The sequence below is a fragment of the Chaetomium strumarium genome (assembly GCF_033439665.1).
Source record: "Chaetomium strumarium strain CBS 333.67 chromosome Unknown B0T15scaffold_3, whole genome shotgun sequence".
In the NCBI taxonomy this organism is placed as follows: domain Eukaryota; kingdom Fungi; phylum Ascomycota; class Sordariomycetes; order Sordariales; family Chaetomiaceae; genus Chaetomium; species Chaetomium strumarium.
The window spans coordinates 2,328,798-2,339,741 of record NW_026944431.1 but is presented as its reverse complement, the minus strand read 5'-3'; the positions used below and the strand labels follow the sequence as shown (position 1 = coordinate 2,339,741).

The window sequence follows — 10,944 nt, the reverse complement described above, 5'->3', positions numbered from 1 at the left end:
GGCCCGCCCTTGCTCTGAGCTAGGTGGGCTCCTGGGCCGACCACCAGCCCCGCCCCAGCACTAACAATTTCCGTTCCTCTGGTGCTTTACCTTAAGGGTAGTTATCTTATCACTGATACAAGCGGGATCTTATCGTGGGCAGATTTTAGTGGGTGAGCTAGACTTTGGAGGGGCTCTCCTTGATGAAACGTCAGTTTAATATTCCATCGCATGGGCTTGTAGGGTAATCGACCGTCCAAGCAACAACAAATATCCCTTGCGACAGCACCTCTACAGCTTCGCAACCATGAAGTTAGACACGAGGGCCATGCGCCATCTGACCGCGGAGGATTGGCGGGTGTTAACAGCGGTTTGTTTCCCGCAGCTATCATCTTCTCGCATCCCACAACCCACTAACACCCCCGGACCCGTGTCTGCACAGGTAGAGATGGGCGGCAAGAACCACGAGATTGTGCCAACCCCGCTGATCGAGAGGATAGCCCGCCTCAAGGGTGGTGCCAGCGGCGTGCACAAATCCATATCTGCCCTGGCCAAAGTCGGCCTGATCGCGCGCATGAAGGAAGCCAAGTACGACGGCTACCGCCTCACTTATGGTGGCCTGGACTATCTCGCCCTCCACACCCACGCCGCGCGCAAGCACGTGTACAGCGTCGGCAGTCGCATCGGCGTCGGCAAGGAGAGCGACATCATGATCGTGGCCGACGACAAGGGCACGCAGAAGGTGCTCAAGATCCACCGCCTCGGCCGCATCTCGTTCCGCACCGTCAAGGCCAACCGTGACTACCTCAAGAACCGTGCCTCGGGCTCCTGGATGTACCTCTCCCGGCTAGCTGCCATCAAAGAGTACGCCTTCATGCAGGCACTTCGAGAGGAGGGCTTTCCCGTGCCCGAACCTATCGCCCAATCCCGGCACACGATTGTGATGAGTCTAATCGACGCGATGCCCATGCGCCAGGTCTCGTCGGTCCCCGATCCCGCGGGTCTCTACGCCGAGCTCATCGACCTCATCCTCCGCCTCGCCAAGCACGGCCTAATACACGGCGATTTCAATGAATTCAACATCCTGATCCGCGAGGACAAGGACGCGCAGGACCCGGACAAAATCACCCTGACCCCGATCATAATCGACTTCCCCCAGATGGTCTCGATGGACCACGCCAACGCCGAAATGTACTTTGACCGCGATGTCGAATGCATCAAGCGCTTCTTCTCCCGACGCTTCCATTTCGTGAGCACCACTCCGGGCCCCTTCTTCAAGGATGCCAAGAAGACCGTTGGTCGGGACGGCGCGAGGAGGTTAGATGCTGCTGCAGAAGCGTCGGGCTTTACCAAGAAGATGGCCAAGGATTTGGAGGCTGCCATCCGCGAGCAGCAAGCCAACTCCAACGGCGACGCAGGCGGCTCGGAGGACGATTTGGAAGATGAGTCGGATGAGGAGGAAGAGAGTGGGAGTGATGTTGGTGACACTGATGATGGTGAAGGGCGACCCCTGGTCATTGGCGACCTTGTTTCTGTACCTCTAGGGAGCGAAGAAGGCTTAGAAAAGCTAACAATAAACGATGGGACGTGAAGAGTTAAGTAAGCATCTCAAACAATCCGACATGCCTCTAGTCCTGTCTTCGTCCCACCGCCCTTGCACAAGTGATCCTGAAGCATTGCCGACGTCGAGTATCCTCATCCACATAGCAATCACGCACCGATCAAGCAGTTGGCCGGCAGCCTTGGGGCCCTGCACAAATGACACCATCTCTTCCATTCGGCTGGTACTGAAATGCTCTGCTTCATGATTGAAGTCCATCTCTCCTTTGAATGGCTAAACAAGGTACAAAGAGAAATATTGGTGGCTGCCCATAACACTACCTCCGCTACCAAATAAGGATCCATCGCCTAATATCACTCTGCTCCTTTTTGACATGGTAGAGAGTTCATTATGTGAGCTGACAACCACTTTTGCCCTGAAACCGACTCAACGTCCATTCCGAGGTCGTTGTGACCATAGCAAAAGAAAACAAGATGACGATAGTCACGTATCCGATATCGTTGCGACAACCCTTTGAGATAAGGAAAGTCAGTTCCAACAAAATTCCTACAATGCTTCCACAACCCGTAAACATGATACTGTGTCATGGCGAAGCTGGTCGAGCCATCTAGGCCTTCTCCTTCCTGACGGTAGGGGACGACTGGGTGCTGCTCTTCTCTAGCTTGATCGTCGGCGAGTCAACGACTGTGGCACCGTCACCACCCAAGCCATCGTCAGAGGATGTCGTGCCAGGCACCGAGGTGGTCTGCCTGTAATGGTATTAGTAGGGATGCTTGGACACCCGCACAGTCAAGTGGTGCTGGTCGTACTTGGGGGTATGTCCCATGCCCTGACCCGTCATGGAGCCCACACTCACGCTGCTGCCGAGGTTGGTACGAACAGCAACGCGGGGACCAAAGAGGCTAGGTAGCCATGAGTTAGCCGCAGTCTCACGTCACACTTTGACCAGACGAGACAACTCACCCGTTAGCTCCCATGCTGGCAGCACGGCGGTTCCACGGGCCGGGGTTGTAAATGCTCGGGTGGATTCCGACATCGGCAGTGCCGTAAGCACCAATGTTGTACTCATTCGTGCGGAACTGACGACGCTCGGCGGTGATGCGCTTCAGCTCCTTCTGGGCGGGCGTGTCCGCATAGCGGACCTGCATCAGCATTCCCTCTTCGCCAATGGCAGCACCGTGGTACTTCTTGATAATTTCCTCGCACTCCTCACGGGTCTCAAACCTGTCCAAGAGTCAGTGTGAACATTCAATAACTTTGGGCATAGATTGCCTGACTGACCGAGCGAATCCGACACCGCGGCTGTTGCCCATGCTGTCACGGAGGATCTTGCTGGAGACGATGTGGTAGCCAGCAAAAATGGCATTGAGTTCCTAGCAAACGTCAGAGACCTGTAGTATCAAACAGAAGCCGCCCCAAACTTACCGACTCGTTCAGACGCTTCGGAAGGTTGGACAAATACAGGTTCGTCGACGTATCGTCGCCCTCAGCCTTGAGTCTGGCATTGAAGCTCTCCTAGATCATTTGGTCAGTCTTGGTCAAGCATGCTGGAAGCCGCAACTGTCAAGACGAACCCGAGCGAAGCCAACCTCATAGCCAAGATAATAGAAGCCACGAATACACTTCTCAGAGTCACGGACGTCCGCAAACTTTGCGAATCCAAATCTGCACAATGTCAGCGCAGGCCGTCATCGGCGGTGGGAAGGACACATACCCTTTGCAAGCACCGGTAGATGTGTCGATGATGGCCTTGCTCTGCTCCACCTTACCAAAGCGAGACGCATACTTGAGCAGGAGCTCATCGTCGGTGGTCGGGTGGAGGCCACGAATGTAAACATTGCGATTGCCGTGGATTCTATTCTCCAGGCATTGCTCAATGGACTTTGTGTGGCTGGGAGGTGTGAAAACAGCCGGCACAGCCTCAGGGATGGGAGGATCCTGCTTGAGCAAGGCAAGGAGATCTTCATCAATGGGCTGAGGCGCCTTGGGTGCCACAATCTGCTCGGGGGAGGGTGTATTATAGCTCGAGCGAAAGACCGCAACCCTCGACGCACCGCCCCGCTCAGACGCGCTGCCAAAGAAGGGGGTTGCCGGAGTGGACTCGGTGGTGGAATAAGAACCGCGGCGGTTCTCCAAGCCAGGAACGTCTGTGCTGCGGTCCGCGAACGAGGCAACACGACCAGGCGTGTAAGGCATGGTATGGTACGGGACCGGCAACGGGGCGAAGCCACTCTGGACCGGGAATTGTCCAGACACGCCGAACGGGTACGCCGCCTCGGGAGTAATGCCAACATGGAGCGGGACCGAGTAGCCCTGGTAGGCCAAAGCCTGGTCCTGAGGGGCACAGTACGCATGGTGTGCCTGCATATGCTGCGAAATGCTGGAACCAGGACCAGCAGGAAGGGCAAGGGTGCTAAACTGGTTCATGACCGCACCGATGGCATCCGAATGACCGACATGCTGGCCATGGGGAGCCGAAACATCATGCTGCGCGGGATTTCCCAGCTGAGTGCCCAAGTAGGCTGAATAAGACGCATGGCGATTATTGCCAGTGTCGGAAACAGCACCGGTCGTGCGAAAGTGAGTCATTGTATCGACACGGCCTGATGACCATTGTGAGCTTTGTTGTCCCACTTGACCGCGGTTGGGAAAGCGGGCTCCTCTGATGAAAGTGATCACAGTACTTACCTTGAACAAGCGTGATTCTGATGTGGACTTCTGTGTGAAGTCGGTTAGTGCCTGAGTCAGACGCCATGTTGTAATGCTACACAATGAGGATTCGAGATGCAAAGTATTGGAACAAGAGGCCGGGGACAGATATTGGATCGTTCGGGCAGTGATGAGAGGAAGATGCACGAAGGTAAGGGGACTTGGGGGGAAGACGATGGGTGAAGGAAGTCGTCGAAAGGAAGAAGGGAGAAGAACAATGCAGAAGTCAGGCATAATCGAAAGAAAACCCCGAGCAAATACTTCGCGAGAGGAACGCGTCTGCTTGAAGCTGCCAGGACGCGACCGGGACGGGGGACGCGCGTTAGTACGCGGACTCACCTCCAAAATAGACCCTGGCCAGTGGTAGCAGAATCAGTGAGATGCTTTGACGACAAGAAACTGATCCATTCAACGGCGACGGAGGAAGTTAGAACCAAAGAGTCGAATGCAAGCGAGAGTGAGAGGGAGTAAGAAGATGGATCGAGCTATCAGCAAGATGAATGGAAGAGATTGCGGTGCTCTGGGATGGGAGTGATGCTGTAATGATCGGAGACAGAGTCCACGAAAGTCCAAAATCTTCCTGCCTGGAAGAAGGAGAGTAAGGCCCTTTTAAAAGGAGCGTGGAGCCCGTGTTCCAAGTGCCCGGGTGGTGCAGAGGGAGTCACGTCCAGCAGTCTGCAGTCTGGGAAGGAGCGTGGTATGTTGATAAGGGGCGTTTCGAAGCAAGTGCAGTGATAGCGTTTGCATGTGATGGTGCCAGCAGAACGAGACGAGACGAGACGGAAAGAAGTGTATTCCATAAAAGGAAATGACGGTCAACTCACCAGACCTGTGAGGAGTGTTGGTTGCCCTAAAGAAACTGGGAAGCAATGAGTCTTAGCGATGCCGATCGATGCTGGCGATGGATGCAGTTCGTGACTCCTTGAAGACGCTCGGTCCCGGGAATCTGAGTTTTGGAGGAAACCAAGGACTAGGCTTGTTGTCCGTCTAGTAACAGCGACGGAGGAAGTTACAAAGTCGAGCGAGGGTAAGGCAAGAGCGACCTCTGCAACAACGGACTCCGAGTTTGGAGGGTCTTTGGCAGGTTCGTCACCAACCACGCCCGCTGCCTTCCGGAATGCCTGAACCTTCCGTCAATCATAGAAAGCGACGGCCAGCCTGTTGTTCAAGGCTCAGGTCAACACCTTTGGGTCTTCCTGCTTTGACGAACTGTCTGGTGTGTCAAAACTGCCGTTACGTTCTGTGCCTCCTGTGGATTGCCTGCGGCCCTTGCACCTGCCTTTCGACTCGGCCTCTCGAGAAATCACAGTCGCATCAAGCTCGACCTGCTCACGAAGGCCACCGTCCACAATGATAGAAGGAACGTAGGGAAATCGAGGCGTCTGCACCGCAAAGCTAAAACAATAATCAGGACTGTCCAATCGAAGTTTGAGCGGCTTCTGTCTTCCGTTCGAGAAGTCTCTCAAAGTTGCCGCTAGACCGTTCACCACGGTGATATGCCAACATCTAAGAATGCCTCTCTGACGTATGCTGTTGGCTTCAATATCCCATAAGGGTAGAGGATAACTATCGGTGGAATAGTTAGAGTGCTGCACATTGCTTTTGCTCTGATGGGGGCTGACCTGCGTTTCCTACAGATGCTTCACATCCATGTGAATCGACGTAAACCTCCGACGCATCGACAACGAAGCTGCTCTCGTCAAGAGGCTAAGTTCCCAGTGGTCTGTTTGTCCCGAGTGGCACGGACCTCGGCAGGTAGAAGGATGCCACGATCGAATATGCTGCTAAGGATGTTGGAGAGGGTCAGGCAGAGTCAACAATAGAGGGGAGAATGGGGATAACCGGACGATCAGGCTCCTTGTCAACATCCAGAGGGCTCACACATCTTTAGTACCCAAGGCGATTAGGTGCCGATCTACTAGATCGGACCCCGCGATGCACTGGTTCGTCTTCCGTCGGCGGGATTATCCGAAGGCGAGGTAAGCCACCGTCATCCCACCATCGCCGCGGAGAGCTCTCCGAACGGGCAGCTACATACGGACAGCCCTGAGAGATGGGGACAGGGGATGCGGAAGAGGGAGGAGGACGGTCGGCTGGACCGAAGACATGGGACGATCACTATCGCATCCGGCGCAGAGCCTTCCACACCAAGCCGCTGATTGGTAGTGAAAGGGAGCAAGAAGAAGCCTCCTTGCCCGAGCAGACCACTTTGGGACCTGGCGTTGTGATGGCGTGGGAAGTAAGGTGAATGCACAAGGACCGATCTGGGAGTATCGATGGTGGTACAGCAGGAACAACCCCTCTCTGCCGCCACCATCTTCACACTCCGTCTAAGGCAGGTAGGTCCCCAGTCCCTTGAGCACAGCTCTGCGTCCTTGGAGTCGCTGGCTGCTGACATTCACAGCTGGTCTCAGACGTGGTGACCGGATGCAGGTCAACAGAATGAGAATCCAATTCCCCCCTGGGCTTTTCACTACATCTTTGCATAGCGACATCGGCCGTTCTTGGGCTTATGACCCTCTTTCAAACAAGCGCCGCGTTCACGGCGGATGTCGGCTGCTCCGGAGCACTGATGACGGGTCGTGTCAGCAGACTGTCGGCTTCCCATTGGTTGCTTTGCTCAACTAGGGATAGGGAATCTAGTCGTGTGTTTGGTGCACACATACGATCAACCTTGTCCTTTAGTAACTGCGCGAACCCAGCAGTAAAAAGGCATGAAGAGACTGCATGCTTTCCCACCCTGCTTCTCGCATTTTGTTCCAAAGCATGTGCACAGATAACATATCGTCCAGTGGCTGGAACCCAGCCTGCTTCAAAGCCACCACCTTAGGCCGACAGTGGTTGCATTCCCATTCCCAAGCATTGCCGTCCGAAAGCAACAGAGGATCTGCTCAGAGCTGTGAACCTTCGAATTATCCCGCTCTCTTGCCCTTTCTCTGGTCACCGGGTGGGTAGGAACCACGATCCGTGCCAAGCAGGGAATGAACTCCGAGACACAGGGGAGAAAGCAGGCAGGGCGGGCGTCCAGCTGTTCTCTTGAAAAGGTGTCGTCGTTTACCGGGTTTCCCGTTCTGAGCTGGGATCGGGAGACCATCAGCTCATGGGCGCCACTCGGGACCTGCGGAAAGCGGCGTTCCAGATCTGTACTGTGGTAAGGTAGGTACTGTAGGTACCTAGTTACCGGAGAAGGGGTTTGAGGAGAGAGCGGGGCAAGCCACAGTCTCGGCATATAGTTTGAGACATGAACATCGTGGCCGCTCAGTTGCTTCCACTAAAGGGATGCACCAAGCACGGCGCCTGCCTCTGTCAGAGGCGTACAACAGCCTGAAAGGGAAAAACATTCTTCATGAGGAATCCATTGTGTATTGTCGTGTTGCCAGAGAAGAGTTTGGCGAGGGATGCAAGCATAACACTACTTGCTACAACAAGTTGCTCGGGTAAGGGGATTTGTAAACGAAAAAGAAAAAAACACATTATTCTAAGGGCCAGCCGAGAGCAACGCTGTATAATATGGACATACCTCTCTCTGACTCCTTCTATCCCAGAGCCCAGATGCAAAATCGCTAACGTTGCCCTAACCCCAGCGCCGTTGCCGTTTACACATCCCGCTAACCTGTTTACGTATAGTATCTACGACCACACGTCCTCCTGTTATGGAATTAGTGATTGGATATAGTCCAGGGAGAAAAGATCGGAGACGTACCTGGTACTGGTTTGCCGCCCTCATCTGCTTAACAATCTCCTCCGCCCGCTCTTCTGAAATGCCCCGCTCGCTAGAGAGAATCTGCGCCAGGACGGCATTGACCTCGCGCGCCATGTTGGCGGCGTCACCGCAGACGTAGAAGTAAGCCTTTTGTTGCAACAGCTCGTTGATCTCCTTGGCGCGTTCCTTCAACCGGTGCTGGACGTAGACCTTTTTGGGGCCCTCACGGGAGAAAGCGAGCACAAGTTCGAACTGGTCACCAAGGACCTTCTTGGCTTCCTGTAGAGGGGTTAGAATCCATCGGGTCTCTCCGCGGGGAGCGGGTTCAGGGGTCACCACTCACCTCCCATTCCTTCTCATACATGAAGTCCTCGGTCGATTTGCGACAGCCGAAGAAGAGGATGGTCTTGCCAACGTCCTGGCCGTTCTCGACCATCCTTTTCCTCTCACGGACGAATCCTCTGAAGGGCGCGACACCGGTACCGGGGCCGACCATGATGACTGGCTTGGTCGGATCCGAGGGGAGCTTGAAATTGGAGTGTCGAACATGGACTGGGACGTGGATACCATCGTACTTGTTGCGAGGTCCCATGATCTCGTACGTCAGGCCAAAAGGACTCGGGTTGGGATCACCGTTCTGCTTTTCCTTGAGAGCGAGGAGATAGTTCGTCGCGACACCCCTGAATGGGTCTCCACGACCAGGGAGGTCCTGCGTCTCGACTACTGCAGTAATGGAAATCATCTTGGGCTGCTCTAGAGAGGAAGACGAGATGGAGTAGTAGCGCGGCTGCAGCTTGGTGATCCCTTCAATGATAGCGGAAAACGGGACGTTGGTCCACTTTTTGCCTTTGCTGACGATGGCCAGGAGACGAGCAATATTGAGATACTGCACGTTGACCTTGGAGTGGAAGTAGTCCTTGTCGCTGCCCAGTGTGGTCATCTCAGCCTTGGCCTCCTCGTCAGGGGCGAACGCAGCGAGTGTGGCGATGAACTGGCGGGAGACGGGTGCGCAGATTTCCATGTGGTAGCGCACGATGGCGTCGTAGGTGGTCGGCGTCGGGAAGGGGACCTTTGCCGTGGGCTCCAGGGCCTTAACGCTGATGACATTGTGCCGCTTGCTGGTCAGGTCGAAGATATCCAAAAAGCGGTCGACCTCCTCGCCGGCGTTGGTGGGCCAAACAGCGATATGATCGCCAGTCTGGTAGCTCAAGTTTGAGCCACTGATGTCGATTTCCATGTGAAGACAGTTGCGATCCTTGACGTTGAACAGCTCGTACGACTTCTGGATGGGGGCAATGTAGGGGTTGTGGGCATTGAAGGGACCCTTCGGGGTTCCGTCGAGATGCATCTTATTGGGCTCGCCAAGGTAAACCTCGGGCGCGTCGAGCGTGAGATTGTCCCGTTCAACAATGCCAAACACGGGCTCGTAGACAGCCTCGCGCTCCTCCAAGCCCATCTTCTCCGCCAGAGCCTTCCACATCGGGTCCTTCCAAGCCAAGAAATCCTCTTCCATGGTGCCAGCGCCGTCGTCTCCCTCGCCGGCCTCTCCGATGCGGTGCGCACCCAGTTTCTGCAGCGCTTTGTTGACATTGCGCACCATGGAGTTGTAATGCTCGTACGTGTTGTTGCCCAGACCAAAGGCTACGTAGTTCAGGTTGCCGAGAGGAGGGTCGTTGTCGAGCGAGAAGGACGGGCTCTCGCTAGTGATGAATTCGTAGAAGTCAACCGCGTTATCCGTCGGCTCGCCCTCGCCGTATGTAGCCAGCACAAACATGACGACCTTGTCGTTGGGGATGGCGTCGAGATTCTCGTAGTCGTAATCTTCCAGATCAGCAACCATGGTCTCGAGGCCGAAACGGCTCTTGCCCTCTTTGGCGAGTCTCGACGCGTAATCCTCAGCGGTGCCAGTCTGCGATCCGTAGAAGATTATGCAGTTCTTCCCCGACTCCTCCATCTTCTCGATGATATTCCTGGTCTTGCCGGCCTTGGTGCCATTGGCAGCTGAGAACGAGTTCGCATACGGGTCTTTTGTGACGCCCCACATCTTGCCCTTGGTGAAGTAGGCCACCGTCCCAAGAAGGATGGCGGCCAGGACAATGATGTCCAATGTGTCGAGTTCGGCCATCTTGACGTTGTTGAGACCAGTGGTACCGGAAGAGACTGGAAGGGGAGGAGGAGGCCGCGTTGGCTTTTTGACGCGGGCTGGGGGTCGACGACTCCTTCACTTTACTGTTGAACCTCAGACGTGACGCAGAGGGCTTTCAGACTTCTGAAATCCGGCCGAGTGCATCCGTCTCCTGATAACGAACCTGATTCCCCGGAGACCGGATCCGATGCGTCTGCGTCGGCGGGAAACGTTAACCGCGGGATTCGGGAATGGGGACGGCCCGACCGGCGCGGCAGCGCCAATGCTCTGGTCCGAAGGAAACGGACACACACGAAACGCAGTGGAGCGGGGAGACAACAAAGGCAAAAACTGCGAGCGTCGTGAGGCTGCCGCAGGTTCTATTACAAAAAAACCAATTAACCCCGGAGAACAGGCGGCAATACGGATGCACCGAACGGAGAAGCGAGTAGTCAAAGGCGACACGGCACGAAAAGGGGGTAGAGGTCAAGAGGCGGTAGAAATTTAGGACTTGCAGCGCTCTTCCCTTTTTATCGCCAGATAAGTTTACCTACAGTGGCATGGGCAATGGGCATGGCCCACTCGCTTGCATCCGGGCCCGGACTTCCTCCAAGCAATGCGCTGACCTATTAGGTTAGGGCCTGGTTGTCAAACAAGTGGGCAGGCTTGACCACAACCTACACCCTGCATCTGAATGCTGCACATTGAGAATGGAACTCTCGACTCAAGAACGACGTCCAGGTGCAACCTGGAATTGGAAGAAGCAGTCTGGTCTGGTCCCCGGAAGGCTCCGATCAGTCATGATAGCCCCAGACTGTGCTGCAATCGCATTACCGCACTACCCTACACCTTACCAGGGAGTGTTGC

General features: G+C 55.1%; 3 protein-coding genes across 3 annotated transcripts; 1 reads left to right on the top strand and 2 right to left on the bottom strand.

The window, feature by feature from the left end:
- Nucleotides 1-40: 40 nt before the first annotated feature.
- B0T15DRAFT_573894 (RIO1 family-domain-containing protein) lies at nt 41-1,632 on the top strand. The gene is made up of 2 exons (XM_062870940.1): nt 41-349; nt 422-1,632. Exons 1-2 carry the CDS (start codon nt 287-289, stop codon nt 1,568-1,570), a joined length of 1,212 nt encoding a protein of 403 aa, XP_062722792.1. The 5' UTR covers nt 41-286; the 3' UTR covers nt 1,571-1,632.
- Nucleotides 1,633-2,147: 515 nt separating this feature from the next.
- B0T15DRAFT_394649 (uncharacterized protein) lies at nt 2,148-4,129 on the bottom strand (the record flags this gene model as incomplete). The annotated part of the gene is made up of 7 exons (XM_062864739.1): nt 2,148-2,289; nt 2,350-2,442; nt 2,504-2,764; nt 2,822-2,913; nt 2,966-3,055; nt 3,115-3,205; nt 3,255-4,129. 7 exons carry the CDS (start codon nt 4,127-4,129, stop codon nt 2,148-2,150), a joined length of 1,644 nt encoding a protein of 547 aa, XP_062722791.1.
- A 3,288-nt stretch (nt 4,130-7,417) lies between these two features.
- On the bottom strand, nt 7,418-10,193 carry B0T15DRAFT_161493 (uncharacterized protein). The gene is made up of 4 exons (XM_062862109.1): nt 8,296-10,193; nt 7,953-8,231; nt 7,770-7,897; nt 7,418-7,520 (listed from the first exon to the last, which is right to left on the bottom strand). The coding sequence occupies exons 1-3, from the start codon at nt 10,075-10,077 to the stop codon at nt 7,880-7,882; spliced, it is 2,079 nt and encodes a 692-aa protein (XP_062722790.1). The 5' UTR covers nt 10,078-10,193; the 3' UTR covers nt 7,418-7,520; nt 7,770-7,879.
- Between the last annotated feature and the right edge of the window lie 751 nt (nt 10,194-10,944).